The sequence below is a fragment of the Salvelinus sp. IW2-2015 genome, linkage group LG12 (assembly GCF_002910315.2).
Source record: "Salvelinus sp. IW2-2015 linkage group LG12, ASM291031v2, whole genome shotgun sequence".
Taxonomy (NCBI): Eukaryota; Metazoa; Chordata; class Actinopteri; order Salmoniformes; family Salmonidae; genus Salvelinus; species Salvelinus sp. IW2-2015.
The window spans coordinates 4,565,211-4,586,835 of NC_036852.1; the positions used below are offsets into that span (position 1 = coordinate 4,565,211).

General features: G+C 39.1%; 1 protein-coding gene across 5 annotated transcripts in view; it reads right to left on the reverse strand.

Annotated features, from left to right (window-relative positions):
* The window catches only part of LOC111971068 (nck-associated protein 5-like), a 124,883-nt gene that overhangs the window by 68,663 nt on the left and 34,595 nt on the right, over positions 1-21,625 (reverse strand). For all 5 annotated transcript variants that reach the window (XM_070445929.1, XM_070445930.1, XM_023997871.2 and 2 more), the window contains 1 exon segment: positions 10,048-10,181. In XM_070445929.1, the coding sequence (XP_070302030.1) occupies positions 10,048-10,181 (134 nt within the window).

Consider the following 21,625-nt stretch of genomic DNA (forward strand, 5'->3'; position numbering starts at 1 on the left):
GTTGAACACTCTTTTTCTCATTTCCACTAAATCTCCTCCACCTCTGTAAATGCATGTAATTGCCCGGCAGGCCGATAGATTAAGCTAAGCCACTTTTTTTTATCCTCTTTCAAACTTTTGTTTTGTGTTTTTCGACCAGAATGGGTCATTGTAATGGGGACTCTCCTGGCCTCTACCCTCTCCTCCTACCCTAGAGGGGACTGGGTGACCTGGACCCCTAATAAAGCCCTCAGGACAAATGCTGTTGGGGTCTCTACACTCGTTCTCTGTCCAGGCGATACACATCCAGTTTTGTTTAAAGCGGAAAATGGGTGGGTGGGGGGGTGCATCGTTCCCCTTTAGCACAGGGGAAGCATTACAACTTCCTTAAACCCTAGGACCACTGGCTCTTTCAAGTCACCTTTGACCCCTGACAGTGAGACATGCATGACGAGMAGGCAGGGGGACACCAAAGGGACGAGTGAGACAGTCAGAGGCCAGGCAGACCAAGGCAGTCATGTCACTGTTTTACAGCCTCCTGTTCTTCTGAGAGAGATAACGACAACCTCCAGGATGCTGCCACCATTTTCCTTTCATTTGAGTGAAGTGCCGTGTCACATAGGGTACAATTCTCACAAACATGCGACTAAAAAGTCACTGCATGGACATATGGATAAGACTTGAGTTAATTCCTCTCGAAAACACAATCCTCTCGTTCTTCCACCTCTTGTCCCTCCTTTATTTGAGGTTGGAGTTCAAGCAAATCCATAATGTTTTTTCCACATGTACATCTCTGGCCATAGGAAGCAGTTAGCAGTAAGCTGGGGGCCAAGGGGCCCCATATGGGCAGAGGCCTCTAGCCCTTGGAGGCTCCCGGAGGATCTGTGATAGGGTTGTGTGTGTGCGTGTGTGTGTGTGTGTGTGTGTGTGTGACTGCGTATGTGCGTATGAAGGGTAGCATGTGTGGCCCACATGCAGCACAGAACATCACTGACAGGCCCCAGAGGAGACACTTAGGGAGGATGACAGGATGAATCGTATTACTCCACAGCACAGCCAGGAGCACAGCTGTCCCGCAACTGCGTCACTTCCCCCCCCCCTTCAACCTCCTCAAACCTCACCCTGCCTGGATGCTCCTCTTGGGGCATGGAGAGGAGAAGGTGGCCTGTGGTCAGGGTCTCTCCCCTCCACACACAACCTATCCCAGCTGAGGTCCTTGTACAGGCTCTTCTGTCATTCCCTATCATAAGCATCTACTGTGCCTGGCATTGCTGCTATGTAATGAAGTACAGGGTCATTTCAAGTTAGATTTGACTCCCATGTTGAGTTTAAATATGTTCATACATCTGTACAGTAGTACCCAGAGCCATATATTAAAAGATTTTGGCCAGGTTTTAGAGCGGACGCCATGTTAGTGCCTTTATTCTCGATATTTTGATGAGGTAGGAGAAAGCCTCTGAGAATTCCCTATGAAATGACCCGCTGTAAACAATCAAAACAGATGTTCTTATTGATCAGCATTTGGGATAATGTGTATCCAAGTCGGTACTGTGGGCGTCTTGATAGGTTTTGAAAACGATCCAAAATAAACAGAACAAGGCGGAAGTGTCCAATGGTACTTTAACAACGGCTATAGAGGAGAAAGATCCATACAACTTCCATAAGGTCACTGCATATTCCATGTCACTTGCCACAGGCAGTCTGCTGGTCTGCATCCTACCCAGCGACAGCCCTTTGAACAGTGGCAAGACAGGAAAGCCTTGATCATGTGTGAACCAACGGTTGCCCTACTTTCACACAGGCTTGTAATCTGACCTCGTTTAGTACGCCTGTAAAGTATCATCACAACCAACATGGTTAATCCATAGCGGAAGGGAATTAGTGTGTGTGTGTGTGTGTCTCTGTGTGTGTGTGTGTGTGTGCAGTATGTGAGTATGTGTATGTGTATCAACGTGGAGGTCTTGGTTACGGACATAGTTACAGATAGCACTGTGAAATCTAACAACCACTGTAAGAAGTATATTTTCATAAACTGAGTGATCTCCCCTCCACTGTCACCACTATACAGTAATGATAGACAGACTGTTTCATCTGAATAACCTCTCCAAGTTGATCAGCCTCTGAAATTTAATTTCAAAACGTCCCCTGATCCCCCTAAATAAACTCAATCATTCCAATTCAACTGACTACATTGGAACTCCTGTAACTCGGTAAATTGCGGCACAAGGGAGGGTGGGGACGGAGAAATATAAAATCAGCAAAAAACAAACCCTCTAATAAGGGTGGGTGGTTTAAATATAGAACTGACACATATTATCAGTCTAACCGTCTCCCATCCATCGCTAATGTGTCTGACGGCTGTGAGTGGAACAGCAAAGTCTGACCGGCTGTGGAGTGGGAACATGTACAAGTCTGACGGCTGTGAGTGGAACAGTAAAGTCTGACGGCTGTGAGTGGAACAGCAAAGTCTGACGGCTGTGAGTGGAACAGCAAAGTCTGACGGCTGTGAGTGGAAGCAGTAAGTCTGACGGCTGTGAGTGGAACAGCAAAGTCTGACGGCTGTGAGTGGAACAAGCAAAGAGGCTGTTTTTTCCTCAAGACACCAAGAGCGTGTGAACAGCGCCACAATCAACTCCGCAGCTGCTCCGACCGAGGGTCCTGTTTGAAATGCTTCAAATGGTATTGGGTGTTTGATTAGCCTAAAAGGGCATTGATCTCTGAACGTGAGTGCACACACACGCAATCACGGAGCTCATTGGGAATCAGGGGAATGTGTATGTTAGCTAGCTAGCTGTGGCCGGTGATAACTCGCCGGTACAGCTGTGGGCCGGGAACGCGCTAAGCTAACGAGGTAAGCACATGACCATGGTCTGTAGTGTTTGTATAGCCGGACCCTATGGTCTCTCTCCTCTCTTCCCCTCTCTCAGTCTGTGGTAATAGTGGGGGCCAGCTTCAGCAGTCTGAAACCAAGCATGACTCTCCAAACAACACGTCTGGACTTGAACGTCCATCCACTCATTCCTGCCTGTTTACATCATCCTACCCCCCCCCCACCCACCCACCACGCCAGTAACGTGCAGACAGAATACTCCACAGAGTTGTAAATCTAGACCTAGAGTCATCATCTGCTGTTGTTATTAGTATTCACAAGCCCGTAGTCCATACTTCTCCCTTATCCTGACAAGGAACACAACTTGTGGAGACAAAGCTGATTCAAAGTCAATAAGGAGAGTGTGGATAAGTGACTTGGAGTTAGGRCATTGATTAGTCAGCATATTATTGCAGGTGGCCATGACCTTATACACAAAACATAGGCTTTAGTGTGCAGGATTAAGAGTTCTCCAGCATGCAACTGAGTTCCCCAGGAGTTTTCAAAGTTCTGTCTCCATAAAGGTACAGTAGACAAGTGTTGAAGACAAATAGAAACAGTGAGAAACAGAACGAGCCTGGATCTTTCATTACCTGAAAACGGCTTCTCTCATCTTCAGGCCAAGCCCTAAGTGGAAGCCTTTGATGGGGGGCCCCAGTGGCCCCCGGGTCCATGCCTGTCCACAGGACATCCTGTCTGACTGTAGGGAGGAGGGAGGGATGGAGGAGGGCTAGACTCAGGCTCTCCTAACAATCCAGTCCGGTCAACTTCTAGTAAAGTCCATACGGCCACCTTCTTTCACCTCCATCTTCCGCTACTTGTCTATGTAACTCTGCTCCTGTCTAACTAACTGTTCAAACTTCAGCCCTCGAGAAGTTGAGAGGGCTCCTGTTAGTTGGTTTCCCGTTGTCCTCTSTCCTCTCTCTACAGTGTCAGGCCCCTGTGTGTGTAAATAACCTACAGGGTGGGCTGTGTGGGCTCTAAGTCTTCTACTAATCCCTGAGTTTTAATGACGACCAATCTAAAGCTAGCTCCCTGAGGGCTGACCCAAGTCAGGGGCTGACCATGTGACCTTCCTGCTGGGGTCTCCTCCCCTTTAATGCTCAGCTGGATAGGGATGGGGGAGGGTGTGTGTGTGTGTTGGTGGGGTTCGAGTGTGTGAGTGACCAGTCCCTTAAGGAATGCAGACCTGCTGATCTGAGGACAGACATGAACACAAAGGAAAACACAAAACTGGGAACCGAGACTATGARGTCTTTTTGTGTACAAAACAGAGAAGGAAGCCAGACGACCCACTGCTGAACGATTGTTTCGATCAGGTTCCTGGCCTTACATTCACCTCCCGAAAAGAAAACACAGGCACATCAGGAAGCACACACACATCCCCGCTTGGGCTAGTAAAAAGCTGTGCTTCTCTGGGGTTCATCTGGCACCACTCTTAGGCTTTCTCTGATGTGTGTGTTTTCTCTATTCCCTGATCAGAGAGAAGGAAGGAGGAAGACAGCGAGGTGCTATGGATCTAACAAGGAGCTCATTAACATAACTCTCTCATATCAGCACATAACACCTTGGTTTTCCAAAACAGGAGATTGGAAAGCAACCTGGTCTCAGAGCATTTCGTATTATCCTGTACATAAATCAGGGACACTCCATTTAGTATGATATGTTATATTTCATATGGTATGCATTAGTTTGTGGATGTCCATCACCCATTTCGTATGATATGTTACGAATTACAATTCATATTTTATATGATGAATTTGCAAAAAGTACAATATGTTTCCGAATTTGCAAAACATAATATATATTATGAATTCTAACTAGGTGGCTAACGTTAGCTAGGCTAGGGGTTTGGGTTAGGTTTAAGTTTAAGTTTTTAAGTGTAGGGTTAAGGCTAGGGGAAGGGTTAGCTAACATGCTAAGTAGTTGCAAAGTAGCTAAAAAGTAGTAAATAGTTGAAAAGTTGGTCATTAGATAAAATGCTCAAGTTGTCCGTGATGAGATTCGCACTCAAAACATTTGGTTTACTAGACGTCACATTTGGGTTGTTAGACGTTTGCATTATACGCCTACCCATCCACCCCGACCAACCACCCTACTTTKTTTTCTGTCTTAAGTACTTAAGTAGCCATACCAAACATAACATATCATACTAATTTGAGTATTCCGAATTTACYTTTACTATGTTACGTCTAGTCTATGAAACCAGGCTGTGGAAAGACGAAACTAAAACAGACTAATAACTTGACAAAAAGGGTGTCCTGTTATGTTAAGGAAGTTTGACTGAAAAAATATGGTTCTGTTACATATAGACAGACATAACATATTATAAGCCCTTTAAGACAGGCCCATAAAGGCTCATAACATGTTATAAAGCATTATTCCTGCAGGCTATAAAAATGCTACCGGAATATTGATATGTGGTTGTGGTATTTTATCTTTATCCAATTTAGAGGTCCTATTCTAACRTTATTTCAATGCACTATCATTCAATGTGACCTCATTTAGATTTAATTTAACCTTTATTTCATCAGTCAAGAACAAACGCTGGGCCAATTTTGTCCCACCCTATGGGATGTGATAGTGCCTGGATACGAACCAGGGACTGTTGTGATGCCTCTTGCATGGAGATGCACTGCCTTAGACAGCTGCGCCACTCGGGAGCCACAATTAACGATACTCAAATTAATTGTTGCCATGGGTCAAATAGATTCCAGTCTATTTAAGGGTGTTTTCACATACAGCCCTCTTTAAAATCACCGATCTCAGTCCTCTTTAAAGTGAACTCTGGGGTAAAAAAAAAGCAAAAGAACTCAGTTCTCTTTCTATTCCCACTGCCCTTGCCTTTGAATGAGGACTCAACTCTTTTGCCAATTCACTTCACCGATTCTGTGGCCTGAGTCCTCTTAAAATTCACATTTTAAAAAACAGAAATMATTTCACCTTTATTTAATCAGGTAGGCTAGTTGAGATCAAGTTCTCATTTACAACTGCGACCTGGCCAAGATAAAGCAAAGCAGTGCGACACAAACAACAACACAAACAACAACACACATTGTTATGTTTAGAAAGGAAGTCGTATTTTTTTCCAACATTCAATCAATGCATTCTGGGTTTTTACAAAGTGCAGGACAAGCAATTCCATCCGAACATGTTATCAGACAGCTAGATATACCTACTCACATTTTGGAAGCTAATAGACTGCATTTATTTAAAATATGAGTCATAATAATAATGATCAGAAGATAATATTAACAACAGAATAAATATCAGAAGAATAACTGCAGATTAAATAATGTTGTAATTGAAAATTGTACACCAAATGCCCCTTTAAGAGCAAGCATTGATTCACCAAATATGTTGTTGTCTTCCTACGCTATTCAACCCCCATAATCAAATAAACAGTTTACAAGGCTCTCATCCTATAGATCACATATTGCAAAAAAAARGATCTGAACATCGTATCAGTATGAAACTCCACACAAATGTTGTAATATCTGTGCATCGCTAATCAATATCCAAAAACAGCAATTTTTTTCTGTGACCCTACACGTCATCGTCTTCTCTCTTTCGTGGAACCAATGTGAGGGGTTATGTCAGAGGAAACGGTGTTGCAGTAGTCTAGTGTGTTATGCCGGGAATAATGAGAAGCGAACCTGGGGAGCTTTGTGTTCACACTGCCCTAAAAAAGTGAACCGGACAGCGGAATTCAAGAGAACCGAACTCAGACCACCTTTCGAGATGGTTTCAGTTCGGGTTTGCTTCAGGGGCACTTTTGAGGTGTCTGAGTGTTCACACTGCACAAACTAATTCTGCAAAAATTGTCTCAAAGGGACCAAGTGTGAAACACCCGAAGAGATTGGATGTCAACCTCCATAATTCCTGGATATTATCTATGAGGACACATTCATGTGAAGAGGCTATTCTCTTCTGATGAGAAATGAATGGTAGGCTATGTCTGCGTCCCAAATGGTACCATATTCCCTAAATAGTTCACTACTTTCGAGCATGGGCCATAGGGCTCTAGTCAAAAGTAGTGCATTATGTAGGGAATAGGGTGCCATTTGGGATGAAGATTATATGTTGCCTAGATGAATGCAGGGCATATACTGTAGGTTCTATCCTTGACAACCAAAGAAACAGGTACAATGGAAGGTTATTTCACTGGAGAATCAGATTTTAGTGGGATTACAAGTAATAATGTAGGTAACAATATAGTAATGAAATAATGCAACTATAGGATGGCACAATATGCTCAATCATCCTGAACTAAGTACTAGACACAATGTGTGTGTGTGTGTGTCAGTGACTTAAGAGTGCAGAGCTGGCATTATCAAGTGGGTCAAAGGTTCAGGCTGAAGACAGTGTGGGCAGCCTGCTGACTGACTGGTTTGCTGGCTGGTTTGCTGGCTGGTAAGCTCTTAATTAAAGTGACCACACAGATGTCCCATCTGCCACTGCGACCACCGCCACACATTACTGGCTCCCATGTAAATATAATAATCCAATGAGAGGCCAGGTACACACACACATACACACATGCAGGGATACACGCAAATCACACACACACACACACACACACACACACACACACACACACACACACACACACACACACACACACACACACACACACACACACACACACACACACACGTACGCAATAAACACACAAGCACACGCACCCACACCCGAACCCACCGACGCAGCCAGACACTCCAACATACAAAAACAAACATTATGAATTCAACAAGCCACTGAGTCTCTCTAAAGCCTTTTAGCTCCTCTGTGTGTCACTGCAGGGACACCTCCTTTAATAGGCACTGAAAAGTACAGAAACAAGAGCAATATAATGAAGAAAAAAAACAAATTTCTAGCAATCCTTGTTGAAATTACTGCCATCCACCACTACTGACAATGAGCAATACAGGGAGAATTACACCAGCAATGCCAAGCACTTCATCTCCTATAGCGTGTGATGGGAAGGTCTCTTTTCGCTGAGCATTATAAGGACATAATGGAATCCCTGTTCTTCCACAGTCTAGGGGCCGAGGAGGCATGCAGTCATCCACAGGAGTCACAGCCAATAAGAACAATCCCTCTGGAGAGAGGCAACCGCCCGGCGACGGAAGCATCTGTCACAAAGGGACTATAGATGGACCCAATCACAGATAAGCCTAATATATTTTTTCCCCTACACACATACATGCACACCCAGTCTGGCTCGCTTCACTTATTCGGGCTATGGGACATCGGGCATCGTTATGCTAACTCTATCAGCTGATTAATTGGTCCGCGCCAGTGATAGCCCAGAATATAAACAGATCTGAGATCAGCCTGGAGTCTGGATGATGTGACAGAACACATAATAAGGCTATGGCTGGTTGAGTCAGACACTGATTGGGGATCAGACTGATGGCAGACATAACTGAGGCAGTCACAGAGGCAGTCAGGGAAGGGCGATATGAATAGGGACAAAGACTGGAGACAGGCACTTATGTAAACATGATACGATGTCGCCCCCGCTCACTGACTTTTATTAGATCTCTGTGTTGAATGATCTGTGCCCGATTCCTCAGGCATTATTCCATATGGGGGGGCAGCTAGCTACTATACAGATACACAATAGCATGTCTGAGCTGACTGTGTTCTCTGTGCTGACTGCAAAATCTAATCCATACTGTACGCCCACATGGATAAAGGAGTTCCGCGACAGAATGAATGTGTTGATAGATATGCATATAGATAGATGGTGACAGGATGCCACAGCCAAGGCTGAACATGATACAGAGTTGTGGGGCATGGGTATGTTAAGCTCGTGGGCTGGAATGACAATGGCCCATGCTGATGGTTTAACCACTACMAGTCCATTAAGTTTGACACCATATAGAATCATTGGGATATAAGTGAATTAACATTTAATTGATGTGCATTGCAGTGTGTTGGCCATCAAGGCTGTTGTGAATGAGGTTGAGTGAAGCGGGTGAGTAGCCAGAATAGCCACTACACTAACACATCTGACATTCCGTGGAGGCGTGGGTCCGAATCCCACTTCTGACACCATTGTTGCGATTTGGGGGATGCTTGAACTCCAATCGCCTTGACCAAGGGCAGCGACAGTAACCACTGGCCCACAAACACCCTTGGTGTTTGCGGTCTTAAGAACGTCAGATTTCTTACAATACTAATACAGAACTTAGAGAAGAAACACTAATACCATTGTTAGACTTGTACCATAGCTGGACTTGTACCATAGCTGGACTTGTACCATAGCTGGACTAACCCCATAGTTAAACACTACATGACAACTATGACAACTACACGTTTAGAGGTCATTCTGAGCAACTAACTCCAGACAACTAACTCCAATCCAATGTCAGACTATTTTAATATGACAGATTTTCTCACCCAATTTAAAATGGGAAGATAAGCGCTCATTATAAAAATCCACGGGTTATTCTCGTAAGGCGGTGCGTTGAATGACTATCTCCTAATTATGACATCAGTTCGGAGCTGAGTGGTGAATTCTTTTACATACTGTCACACCTCAATGAGCCTGTAGTAGGATGAAAATGATCATACAGTAAGGGGGAAATGGACTCTCGAAGCAGTTGTCATTCTTCACGGTCAGAGAACTGACAAAGACTTCATCCTTCCTTCATTTTAAATGTTGGAGAGATACAAATGTGTATTTCAATACAGTCAAGGTTGACTGATGAAGTGACACACCAAGAGGTAGGTCTATACTCTCCAATGAAGTAGAGAAAGATAAGAGGAGAGACGGTTTGCAATAAAGATTTCTCAACACAAAAGATTTAAAAACAAAGATGGCTAATGAACCAAAGAGTCATTTTTTGGGGTGTAAATTAAAATTGGCCCCTAGTTTGAAACCTGTGGCAAAGTCTGTGGCATTAAAATCTTTGGCATTATGTCAATGAGTACGGCAGTGCAATCTGATAGTAGCATAGACAGAATGTATCTAGGCCTATATAGGTTGTGTCTGACCTGTGTCATGCTACAGTGGTACAGTAAGCTGGTGGTGCCTACTGGTATGTTGTCATGGAAACGTTGTCATGGCGCGTGGGACGGCGGTGTGTGTGTGTGTGCGCTCATGTCTGTGCCTGTGTCAGTGTGTGTGTGTGTCAGTGTGTATGTATATGTGTGTGTGCGTGGGTGCGTGCGTAGGGGCTGCGTGTTACCTGGAGAAGTGCTGCTGTAGCGAAACCATCTGCGCTCGGCCCAGCTCCGACTCGTCCGTCACCTCCCGATGCCGCTTCTCACTGTCCAATCGCAGGCGTTGCTCTTCCTCTAGCACGTGAATCAGCTTTTGTCGCTGTGGGGAAAAGGACAGAGTCAGGTTGGCTGCTGGTTGTCAACAAAACAGCTAAATGTAACAGGTGTTGTTACTGGTCAACAGGTAGAGAGATAGAAAAGCCACCAGCAACATAGACCAAAGTCTGTGACTTTCTACATGTCACAAATATCTATTTCATAATATCTATTTCATAATATCCATTTCATAATATCTATTCCATAACATCTATGTCATAACATCTACAGTTGAAGTCAGAAGTGTACATATACTTAGGTTGGAGTCATGAAAACTCGTTTTTCAACCACTACACAAATTTCTTGTTAACAAACTAGTTTTGGGAAGTCGGTTAGGACATCTACTTTGTGCATGACACAAGTCATTTTTCCAACAATTGCTTAAAGACAGATTATTTCACTTATAATTCACTGTATCACAATTCCAGTGTGTCAGAAGTTACCATACACTAAGTTGACTGTGCCTTTAAACAGCTTGGAAGATCATCAGAAAAGATGTCATGGCTTAGAAGCTTCTGATAGGCTAATTGACATCATTTGAGTCAATTGGAGGGTACCTGTGATGTATTTTCAGGCTACCTTTCAAACTCAGTGCCTCTTTGCTTGACATCATGGGAAAATCAAAGAAATCAGCCAACTCAGAAAAAAACATTGTAGACCTCCACAGGTCTGGTTCATCCTTGGAGTAATTTCAAACGCCTGAATCTCACGTTCATCTGTACGCAACATAAGTACGCAAGTATAAACACCTATGGGACCACGCAGCCTCATACCGCTCAGGAAGAAGAGCGTTCTGTCTCCTAGAGAATTGAAGGCGAACTCTTATGGTGCAGGAGAAAAGTGCAAATTCTAGTCCATGACAGGGACATTACAAAGTCAATAGACGCATGTGAGATGCCTGGAGGAAAACATGGCTGCGAAATAAAGAGTGACTCTATTATCCAGCAGTAAACCGAGTCTCCTATATGAGTCAGAGAACATAAAAGGTACCTGTCTCAGGACCAAAGAGGCACGAGAAGGAGCCACTCGCCTCCCGAATACACTTGGACAATAAAAAAGGCCAGACTACGGGTTTGCAACTGCACGAAGTGGGATCTTCAAAGTCGTACTTTGATATGGAACATGGTCATCTGGTCTGATGATGAAACAAAAATAGAACTGTTTGGCCATAATGACCATCGTTATGTTTGGAGGAAAAAGGGGGAGGCTTGCAAGCCGAAGAACACCATCCCAAACCGTGAAGACGAGCCGGGTGGCGGCATCATGTTGTTGGTTGTGCTTTACTGCAGGAGGGACTGATGCACTTCACAAATAGATGGCAGGAAAATTATGTGGATGTATTTGGAAGCAACATCTCAGACATCCAGTCAGGAAGTTAAAGCTTTGGTTCGCAATGGGTCTTCCAAATGGACAATGCCCCAAGCATACTTCCAAAGTTGTGGCAAAATGTCTAAGGACAACAAAGTCAAGATATTGGAGTGGCCATCACAAAGCCCTGACCTCAATCCTATAGAAAATTTGTGGACAGAACTGAAAAATGTGTGCGAGCAAGGATGGCCTAGAAACCTGACTCAGTTACACCAGCTCCTGGTCAGGAAATGGGCCAAAAATTCACCCAAACTTATTGTGGGAAGCTTTGTGGAAGGTTACCCGAAACGTTTAACCCAAGTTAACAATTTAAAGGGTACAATGCTACCAAATTACTAATTGAGTGTTTGTAAACTTCTGACCCACTGGGAATGTGATGAAAGAAATAAAAGCTGAAACAAATAATTCTCTCTACTATTATTCTGACATTTCACATTCTTAAAATAAAGTGGTGAATCTTTGTACAGGGAATTRTTACTAGGATTAAATGTCAGGAATTGTGAAAAACTGAGTTGAAATGTATTTGGCTAAGGTGTATGTYAACCTCCGACTTCAACTGTATATTAAGACATCCATATATATAGTCAACTTCCCATGGCCTTGTAGTCTATGTTGACGCATCCACTACAATGTTCACTGTGAATGACACACGATGAAATGTACATTACACCTTCTATTGTAAGACAGCCATAGTCAGCTACCCATGGACTTGGTGGCTATATACTGTGTAGGAGGCAGTTAGCGGTTGGGCCAGTATCTAAAAAGTTGCTGGTTTGTATCCCCGAGCCAACAAGTTGGAAAGAATCTGCCATTCTGCCCTTGAGCAAGGCAGTTAACCCCCAACAACATCTGCTCCGGGCGCCGTTGACGTCGAATCAGAGGGATCGGGTTAAATGTGGAAGACACACTTCGGTTGAATGCATTTAGCTGTGCAACTGACTAGGTATCCCCTTTTCCTTCCTTCCTTTCYAGGCATCCCCTATAACTATAGCCTTCACTGGGAATGAGATATATCATGGAATGTCCATAAAACATACTGTAAAGAACGGTTATCAGTATCTGCATTTATTCTAGGCACGATTTCCCTTTGCTATYATCACAGCCCCTAATATTGTACTGTATGTTATAGTGTTCAAGTGAAGAGGAAATTCAGCCACTCTTGGCAGACATGAGGAGGATATGTCCAATTTCCTCTTCAGTTTTCCCCTCAATTCATGCACATTAGTTGGAGAGCGAGGTAGGGGCAGTGTTCGTTTCACTTTGTACCATTCTTGTGTTCAACAGTGTCACGGCCTCTCTTTTTTTTAACCAGAAGTAAACAACCTTATATTTTGGCAATAAGCTTATTACACCCTAGACAGAGGGAGATGGTTGAGTGGTTAAACCTACTGTACGGCTAAGAGGCTTACCCAGCATGCAGTGATCAATAGTTACATCTGCCACTTACTGTAACTAGGTAGATTTTGCCATATGGAGACAGATTATAGTTAAGTTAGTGCACTAACTTTCTCCATATCATGTCTTCAGTGTTAAAGTATCTTCAAGGGAAATCCCCAAAGTCAACCAGCTTGTGGAAGTTTAGATGTAGAGCAGGCAGTGTTTGGCCCCACAAAACTTTACCACAGAACCCCAACATTATCTTTGACTTGAAACTTCTTCCCTGAGATGGTCAGACAGGAAGGCGGGCAGGCCGCACAGCCTTTGAAGTGTAGAATCTGAACCGAGGACAGTTCCTCCTTTGGAGTAACTTCTGAGGCTTCAGGACATAGTGCATGTTCCAATTAGGGTCATAGAAAAAAAGAAATGGGATGTTCAGAAGCTTTTCTGCTTTTCGAGACTCTGTAGCAAAAGTTGATCATCTTTCAGCAGTGAGCCTGCAGTGGAGTCTTTAAAAACCATGTTTAGTAAAGAAAAATCGAGCATTAGTGCTGTTGCTTTCCACTGATTCTAGCAGCAGGGTTTAAGCTTTAACTTACACTGAGTTTACAAGACATTAAGGACACCTGACATAGACTGACCAGGAGAATCCAGGTGAAAGCTATGATCCCTTATTGATGTCACTTGTTAAATCCACTTCAAAAGGTGCAGAGGAAGGAGAGGAGACAGGTTAAAGAAGGATTTTTAAGCCTTGATACAATTGAGACATGGATTGTGTATCAGGGTTAGGTCAGAAGATGTACAAGATTAACTTATTACCACAGCTGCAATAGGATTGTGAGTTTGCTCAACATTTTTTTTTTTTTTTTAAAGCATACTCACAATCCTATTGCAGCTGGTTGCCTTACAATTGTACATTTGAATCAACAGCTTGTTATTATTACAGTGCAGAGTGCTGCATTACACTGGGTATCCATCTTGTGCCATGGCAACTGGGACGGCTTTAGGAGCTCGAATTAGAAACATGATATCGTTCTCCTGAACTGTAGAGTTACAAATGCACTGCTAAAATAGATGTTATGAAATACAGTTGAAGTCGGAAGTTTACATACACCCTAGCCAAATACATTTAAACTCAGTTTTTCACAATTCCTGACATTTAATCAGAGTACAAAATCCCTGTTTTAGGTCAGATAGGATCACCAATTTTTTTCCTGAGCTCTTGGCTGATTTCTTTTGATTTTCCAATGATGTCAAGCAAAGATGCACTGAGTGTGAAGGTAGGCCTTGAAATACATTTTCTGGAATTTTCCAAGCTCTTTAAAGGCATAGTCAACTAAGTGTATGCAAACTTCTGACCCACTGGAATTGTGATACAGTGAAATATAAGTGAAATAATCTGTCTGTAAACAATTGTTGGAAAAATTACTTGTGTCATGCACAAAGTAGATGTCCTAACCAACTTGCCAAAACTATAGTTTGTTAGCAAGATATTTGTGGAATGGTTGAAAAACTKGTTTTAATGACTCCAACCTAAGTGTATGTAAACTTCCGACTTCAACTGTATATTACTATATGGTTGTCTTACTATATGGATGTCTTACTATATGGATGTCTTACTATATGGATGTCTTACTATATGGATGTCTTACTGTATGGATGTCTTACTATATGGAAATGTCTTACTATAATGGATGTCTTAACTATATGGATGTCTTACTATAATAATGTTTTTACTAATATATGTCTTACTATATGGATGTCTTACTATTAAGTCTTACTATGGATGTCTTACTATATGGATGTCTTACTATAAGTCTTACTATAGTCTTACTATATGGATGTCTTACTATATGGATGTCTTACATAAGGATGTCTTACTATATGAATGTCTTACTATAAGTCTTACTATATGGATGCCTTACTATAAGTATTACTATATGGATGTCTTACTATTTGATGGCTTACTCATAGTGGATGTCTTACTATATGGATGTCTTACTATAAGTCTTACTATATGGATGTCTTACTATAAGTCTTACTATAATGGATGTCTTACTATAATCTACTATATGGATGTCTTACTATATGGATGTCTTACTATAATAATGTCTTACTATAAGTCTTACTATATGGATGTCTTACTATAAGTCTTACTATATGATGTCTTACTATAAGTCGTACTATATGGATGTTTTACTATATTGGATGTCTTACTATATGAATGTCTTACTATATGAATGCTTACTATAAGTCTTACTGTATGATGTCTTACTAAGTCTTACTATATGGATGTCTTACTATTTGGATGTCTACTATAGATGTCTTACTATATGGATGTCTACATAAGTCTTACTATATGAATGTCTTACTATAAGTCTTACTATATGAATGTCTTACTATAAGTCTTACTATATGAATGTCTTACTATAAGTCTTACTATAAATATATGTCTTACTATATGATGTCTTACTATATGGATGTCTTACTATAAAGTCTTACTATATGGATGCTTTTACTATAAGTCTTACTATATGGATGTCTTACTATATGGATGTCTTACTATAATATGTCTTACTATAAAGTCTTACTATATACTGGATGTCTTACTATAAGTCTTACTATATGGATGTCTTACTATAGTCTTACTAATGGATGTCTTACTATATGGATGTCTACTATAAGTCTTACTATAGTCTTACTATATGATGTTTACTATAAGTCTTACTATATGGATGTCTTACTATATGGATGTCTTACTATAAGTCTACTATAAGTTCTTACTATATGGATGTCTTACTATAATGGATGTCTTACTATAAGGGATGTCTTACTAATATGAATGTCTTACTATAAGTCTTACTATATGGATGCCTTACTATAAGTTTACTATATGGATGTCTATATTTGGATGGCTTACTATATGGATGTCTTACTAATGGATGTCTTACTATAAGTCGTACTATATGGGATGTCTTTACTATATGGATGTCTTACTATATGAATGTCCTTACTATAAGTCTTACTATATGGATGTCTAACATAATATACTATATATGGATGTCTTTACTATAAGTCTTACTATAAGTCTTAATAAGTCTTACTATAAGTATGTCTTACTATAAAGGATGTCTTACTAATGGATGTTCTTACAATAAGTCTTACTATAAGTCTTACTATATGGGATGTCTTACTAATAAGTCTTACTAATATGGATTGTCTTACTATAAGGATGTCTTACTATAAGTTCTTACTTTAAGGATGTCTTACTATAAGTCTTACTATAAGTCGTACTATAGTATGTCTTACTATAAGGATGTCTTACTATATGGATGTCTTACTATAAGTCTTACTATAAGTTTACATAATGGATGTCTTACTATAAGTCCTTACTTATATGGATTGTCTTACTATAATCTTACTATATGGATGTCTTACTATATGATTCTTAACTATAATAATGTCTTACTATAAGTCTTACTATAATGGATGTCTTACTATAAGTCTTACTATAGGATGTCTTACTATAAGTCTACTATATGGTGTCTTACTATATGGATGTCTTACTATAATGAATGTCTTACTATATAATGTCTACTATAAGTCTTACTGTAATGGATGTCTTACTATAAGTCTTACTATATGGATGTCTTACTATTGGATGTCCTTACTATATGGATGTCTTACTATATGGAATGTCTTACTATAAGTCTTACTATATGAATGTCTTACTAAATAAGTCTTACTATATGAATGTCTTACTATAAGTCTACTATATGAATGTCTTACTATAAAGTCTTACTATATGAATGTCTTACTATATGGATGTCTTACTAATATGGATGTCTACTATAAGTCTTACTATATGGATGTCTTACTATAAGTCTTACTATATGGATGTCTTACTAATATGGATGTCTTACTATAATAATGTCTTACTTAAGTCTTACTATATGGATGTCTTACTATATAGTCTTACTATATGGATGTCTTACTATACGTCTTACTAATGGATGTCTTACTAATAATGGATGTCTTACTATAAGTCTTACTATACGTCTTACTATATGGATGTCTTACTATAAGTCTTACTATATGGATGTCTTACTATATGGATGTCTTACTATAAGTCTTACAATAAGTCTTACTATAATGGATGTCTTACTATATGGATGTCTTACTATAAGGATGTCCTTCCCTATATGAATGTCTTACTATAAGTCTTACTATATGGATGCCTTACTATAAGTATTACTATATGATGTCTTACTATTTGGATGGCTTACTATATGGATGTCTTACTATATGGATGTCTTACTATAAGTCGTACTAATATGGATGTCTTACTATATGGAGTCTTACTATATGAATGTCTTACTATAAGTCTTACTATATGGATGTCTTACTATAAGTATTACTATAAATGAATGTCTTACTATAAGTCTTACTATATGGATGTCTTACTATTTGGATGTCTTACTATATGGATGTCTTACTATATGGAATGTCTTACTATATGAATGTCTTACTATAAGTCTTACTATATGAATGTCTACTATATAGTCTTACTATATGAATGTCTTACTATAAGTCTTACTATGAATGTCTTACTATAAGTCTCTATATGAATGTCTTACTATATGGATGTCTTACTATATGGATGTCTTACTAAAGTCTTACTATATGGATGTTTACTATAAGTCTTACTATAAGTCTTACTATATGGATGTCTTACTAATATGGATGTTTTACTATAATGGATGTCTTACTATATGGATGTCTTACTATATGGATGTCTTACTATAAGTCTTACTATATGGATGTCTTACTATATGGATGTCTTACTATAAGTCTTACTAAGATGTCTTACTATAAGTCTTACTATAAGTCTTACTATAAGTATGTCTTACTATAAGGATGTCTTACTATAAGTCTTACTATATGGATGTCTTACTATAAGTCTTACTATATGGATGTCTTACTATAAGTCTTACTATATGAATGTCTTACTATATGGATGTCTTACTATAAGTCGTACTATACGTCTTACTATATGGATATGTCTTACTATATAGTCTTACTATATGGATGTCTTACTATATGGATGTCTTACTATATGGATGTCTTACTATAAGTCTTACTATATGGATGTCTTACTATATGGATGTCTTACTATAAAGGCTACTTAAGTCCTTACTATAAGTCTTACTATAAGTCTACTATAAGTATGTCTTACTATATGAATGTCTTACTATATGGATGTCTTACTATACATAATTGTTTACTATAAGTCTTACTATATGGATGTCTTACTATAAGTCTTACTATATGGATGTCTTACTAATATGGATGTCTTACTATAATAATGTCTTACTATATGGATGTCTTACTATACTTCTACTATATGGAATGTCTTACTATATGGATGTCTTACTATAAGTCTTAACTATGTCTTACTATATGGATGTTTACTATAAGGATGTCTTACTATATGAATGTCTTACTATAAGTCTTACTATATTGGATGTCTTACATATGGATGTCTTACTATAAGTCTTACTATAAGTCTTACTATATGGATGTCTTACTATATGATGTCTTACTATAAGGATGTCTTACTATATGAATGTCTTTACTATAAGTCTTACTATATGGATGCCTTACTATAAGTATTACTATATGGATGTCTTACTATTTGGCTGGCTTACTATATGGATGTCTTACTATATGGATGTCTTACTATAAGTCGTAACTATATGGAGTGTCTTACTATATGGATGTCTTACTATATGAATGTCTTACTATAAGTCTTACTATATGGATGTCTTACTATAAGTATTACTATATGGATGTCTTACTATAAGTCTTACTATATGGATGTCTTACTATTTGGGATGTCTTACTATATGGATGTCTTTACTAATATGGATGTCTTACTATATGGATGTCTTACTATATGATGTCTTACTATAAGTCTTACTATATGAATGTCTTACTATAATGTCTTACTATATGAATGTCTTACTATAAGTCTTACTATATGAATGTCTTACTATAAGTCTTACTATATGAATGTCTTATATATGGATGTCTTTATATGGATGTCTTACTATAAGTCTTACTATATGGATGTCTACTATAAGTCTTACTATAAGTCTTACTATATGGATGTCTTACTTATATGGATGTCTTACTATATGGATGTCTTACTATATGGATGTCTTACTATAAGTCTTACTATATGGATGTTTTACTATATGGATGTCTTACTATAAGTCTTACTTTAAGGAGTCTTACTATAAGTCTCACTATAAGTCTTACTATAAGTCTTACTATAAGTATGTCTTACTATAAGGATGTCTTACATAATGGATGTCTTACAATAAGTCTTACTATAAGTCTTACTATATGGATGTCTTACTATAAGTCTTACTATAGGATGTCTTACTATAAGGATGTTTACTATAAGTCTTACTTTAAGGATGTCTTACTATAAGTCTTACTATAAGTCGTTCTATAAGTATGTCTCTATAAGGATGTCTTACTATATGGATGTCTTACTATAAGTCTTACTATAAGTCTTACTATATGGATGTCTTACTATAAGTCTTACCTATATGGATGTCTTACTATAAGTCTTACTATATGGATGTCTTACTATATGGATGTCTTACTATAATAATGTCTTACTAATAAGTCTTACTATATGGATGTCTTACTATAAGTCTTACTATATGGATGTCTTACTATAAGTCGTACTATATGGATGTCTTACTATATGGATGTCTTACTATATGAATGTCTTACTATATGAATGTCTTACTATAAGTCTTACTGTATGGATGTCTTACTATAAGTCTTACTATATGGATGTCTTACTATTGGATGTCTTACTATATGGATGTCTTACTATATGGATGTCTTACTATATGAAGTCTTACTATATTGAATGTCTTACTATAAGTCTTACTATATGAATGTCTTACTAAAGTCTTAACGAACGGGGTATAAAATGTAAAAAAAAAAAAAAAAATTAGAAACAAAAAAAAAAAATAAATTAATAAAATAAAAAGTACAAAAAATCTATTATTTTATTTATGTTTTTATTTAATATTTAATTAATTAAAAATAATATTATTTATTTATAATTTTTATTTTTAATTTATATTTAATATTATTGAATGTCTTATATATGGATTCTTACTATATGGATGTCTTACTATATGGATGTCTTACTATAAGTCTTACTATATGGATGTCTTACTATAAGTCTTACTATATGGATGTCTTACTACAGTGGCAAGAAAAAGTATGTGAACCCCTAGGAATTACCTGGATTTCTGCATAAATTGGTGATTAAATTTGATCTGATCTTCATCTAAGACAATAGACAAAAATAGTGTGTCCTCTTCATGTCCTCATCCGAAAGCTAATTGGAGTCAGCTAACCTGGAGTCCAATCAATGAGACAAGATTGGAGATAGCGCTGCCTTGCCCTATAAAAAACACTCACAAAATGTAAGTTTGCTATTCACAAGAAGCATTGGCTGATGTGAACCATGCCTCAATCAAAAGAGATCTCAGAAGACTTAAGATTAAGAATTGTTGACTTGCATAAAGCTGGAAAGGGTTACAAAAGTATCTCTAAAAGCCTTGATGTTCATCAGTCCACGGTAAAACAAATAGTCTATAAATGGAGAAAGTTCAGCTTTGTTGCTACTCTCCCTAGGAGTGGCCATCCTGCCAAGATGWCTGCATGAGCACAGCATGTTCAATGAGGTTAAGAAGAATCCTAGAGTATCAGCTAAAGACTTACAGTAATCTCTGGAACATGCTACCATCTCTGACAAGTCTACGATACGTAAAACACTAAACAAGAATGATGTTCATGGGAGGACACCACAGAAGAAGCCACTGCTGTCCAATTTTTTTTTTGCTGCACATCTGAAGTATGCAAAAGAGCACCTGGATGTTCCACAGTGCTTCTGGCAAGATATTCTGTGGACAGATCAAACTACAGTTGAGTTGTTTGGAAGGAACACACAACCCTATGTGTGGAGAAAAAAGTCACAGCACACCAACATCAAAACCTCATCCCAACTGTAAAGTATGGTGGAGGGAGCATCATGGTTTGGGGCTGCTTTGCTGCCTCAGGGCCTGGACAGCTTGCTATCATCAACGGAAAAATGAATTCCAAAGTTTATCTAGACATTTGGCAGGAGAATGTTAGGCTATTTGTCTGCCAATTGAAGCGCAACAGAAGTTGGGTGATGTAACAGGACAACGACCCAAAACACAGAAGTAAATCAACAACAGAATGGCTTCAACAGAAGAAAATACGCCTTCTGGAATGGCCCAGTCAGAGTCATGAACTCAACCCGATTGAGATGCTGTGGCATGACCTCAAGAAAGAAGTTCACACCAGACGTCCCAAGAATATTGCTGAACTGGAACAGTTTTGTAAAGAGGAATGGTCCAAAATTCCTCCTGACCGTTGTGCAGGTCTGATCCGCAACTACAGAAAACATTGGGTTGAGGTTATTGCTGCKAAAGGAGGGTCAACTAGTTATTAAATCCAAGGGTTCACATAGTTTTTCTACCCTGCACTGTGAATGTTTACACAGTGTGTTCAATAAAGACATGAACACGTATAATTGTTTGTGTGTTATTAGTTTAAGCAGACTGTGTTTGCCTATTGTTGTGA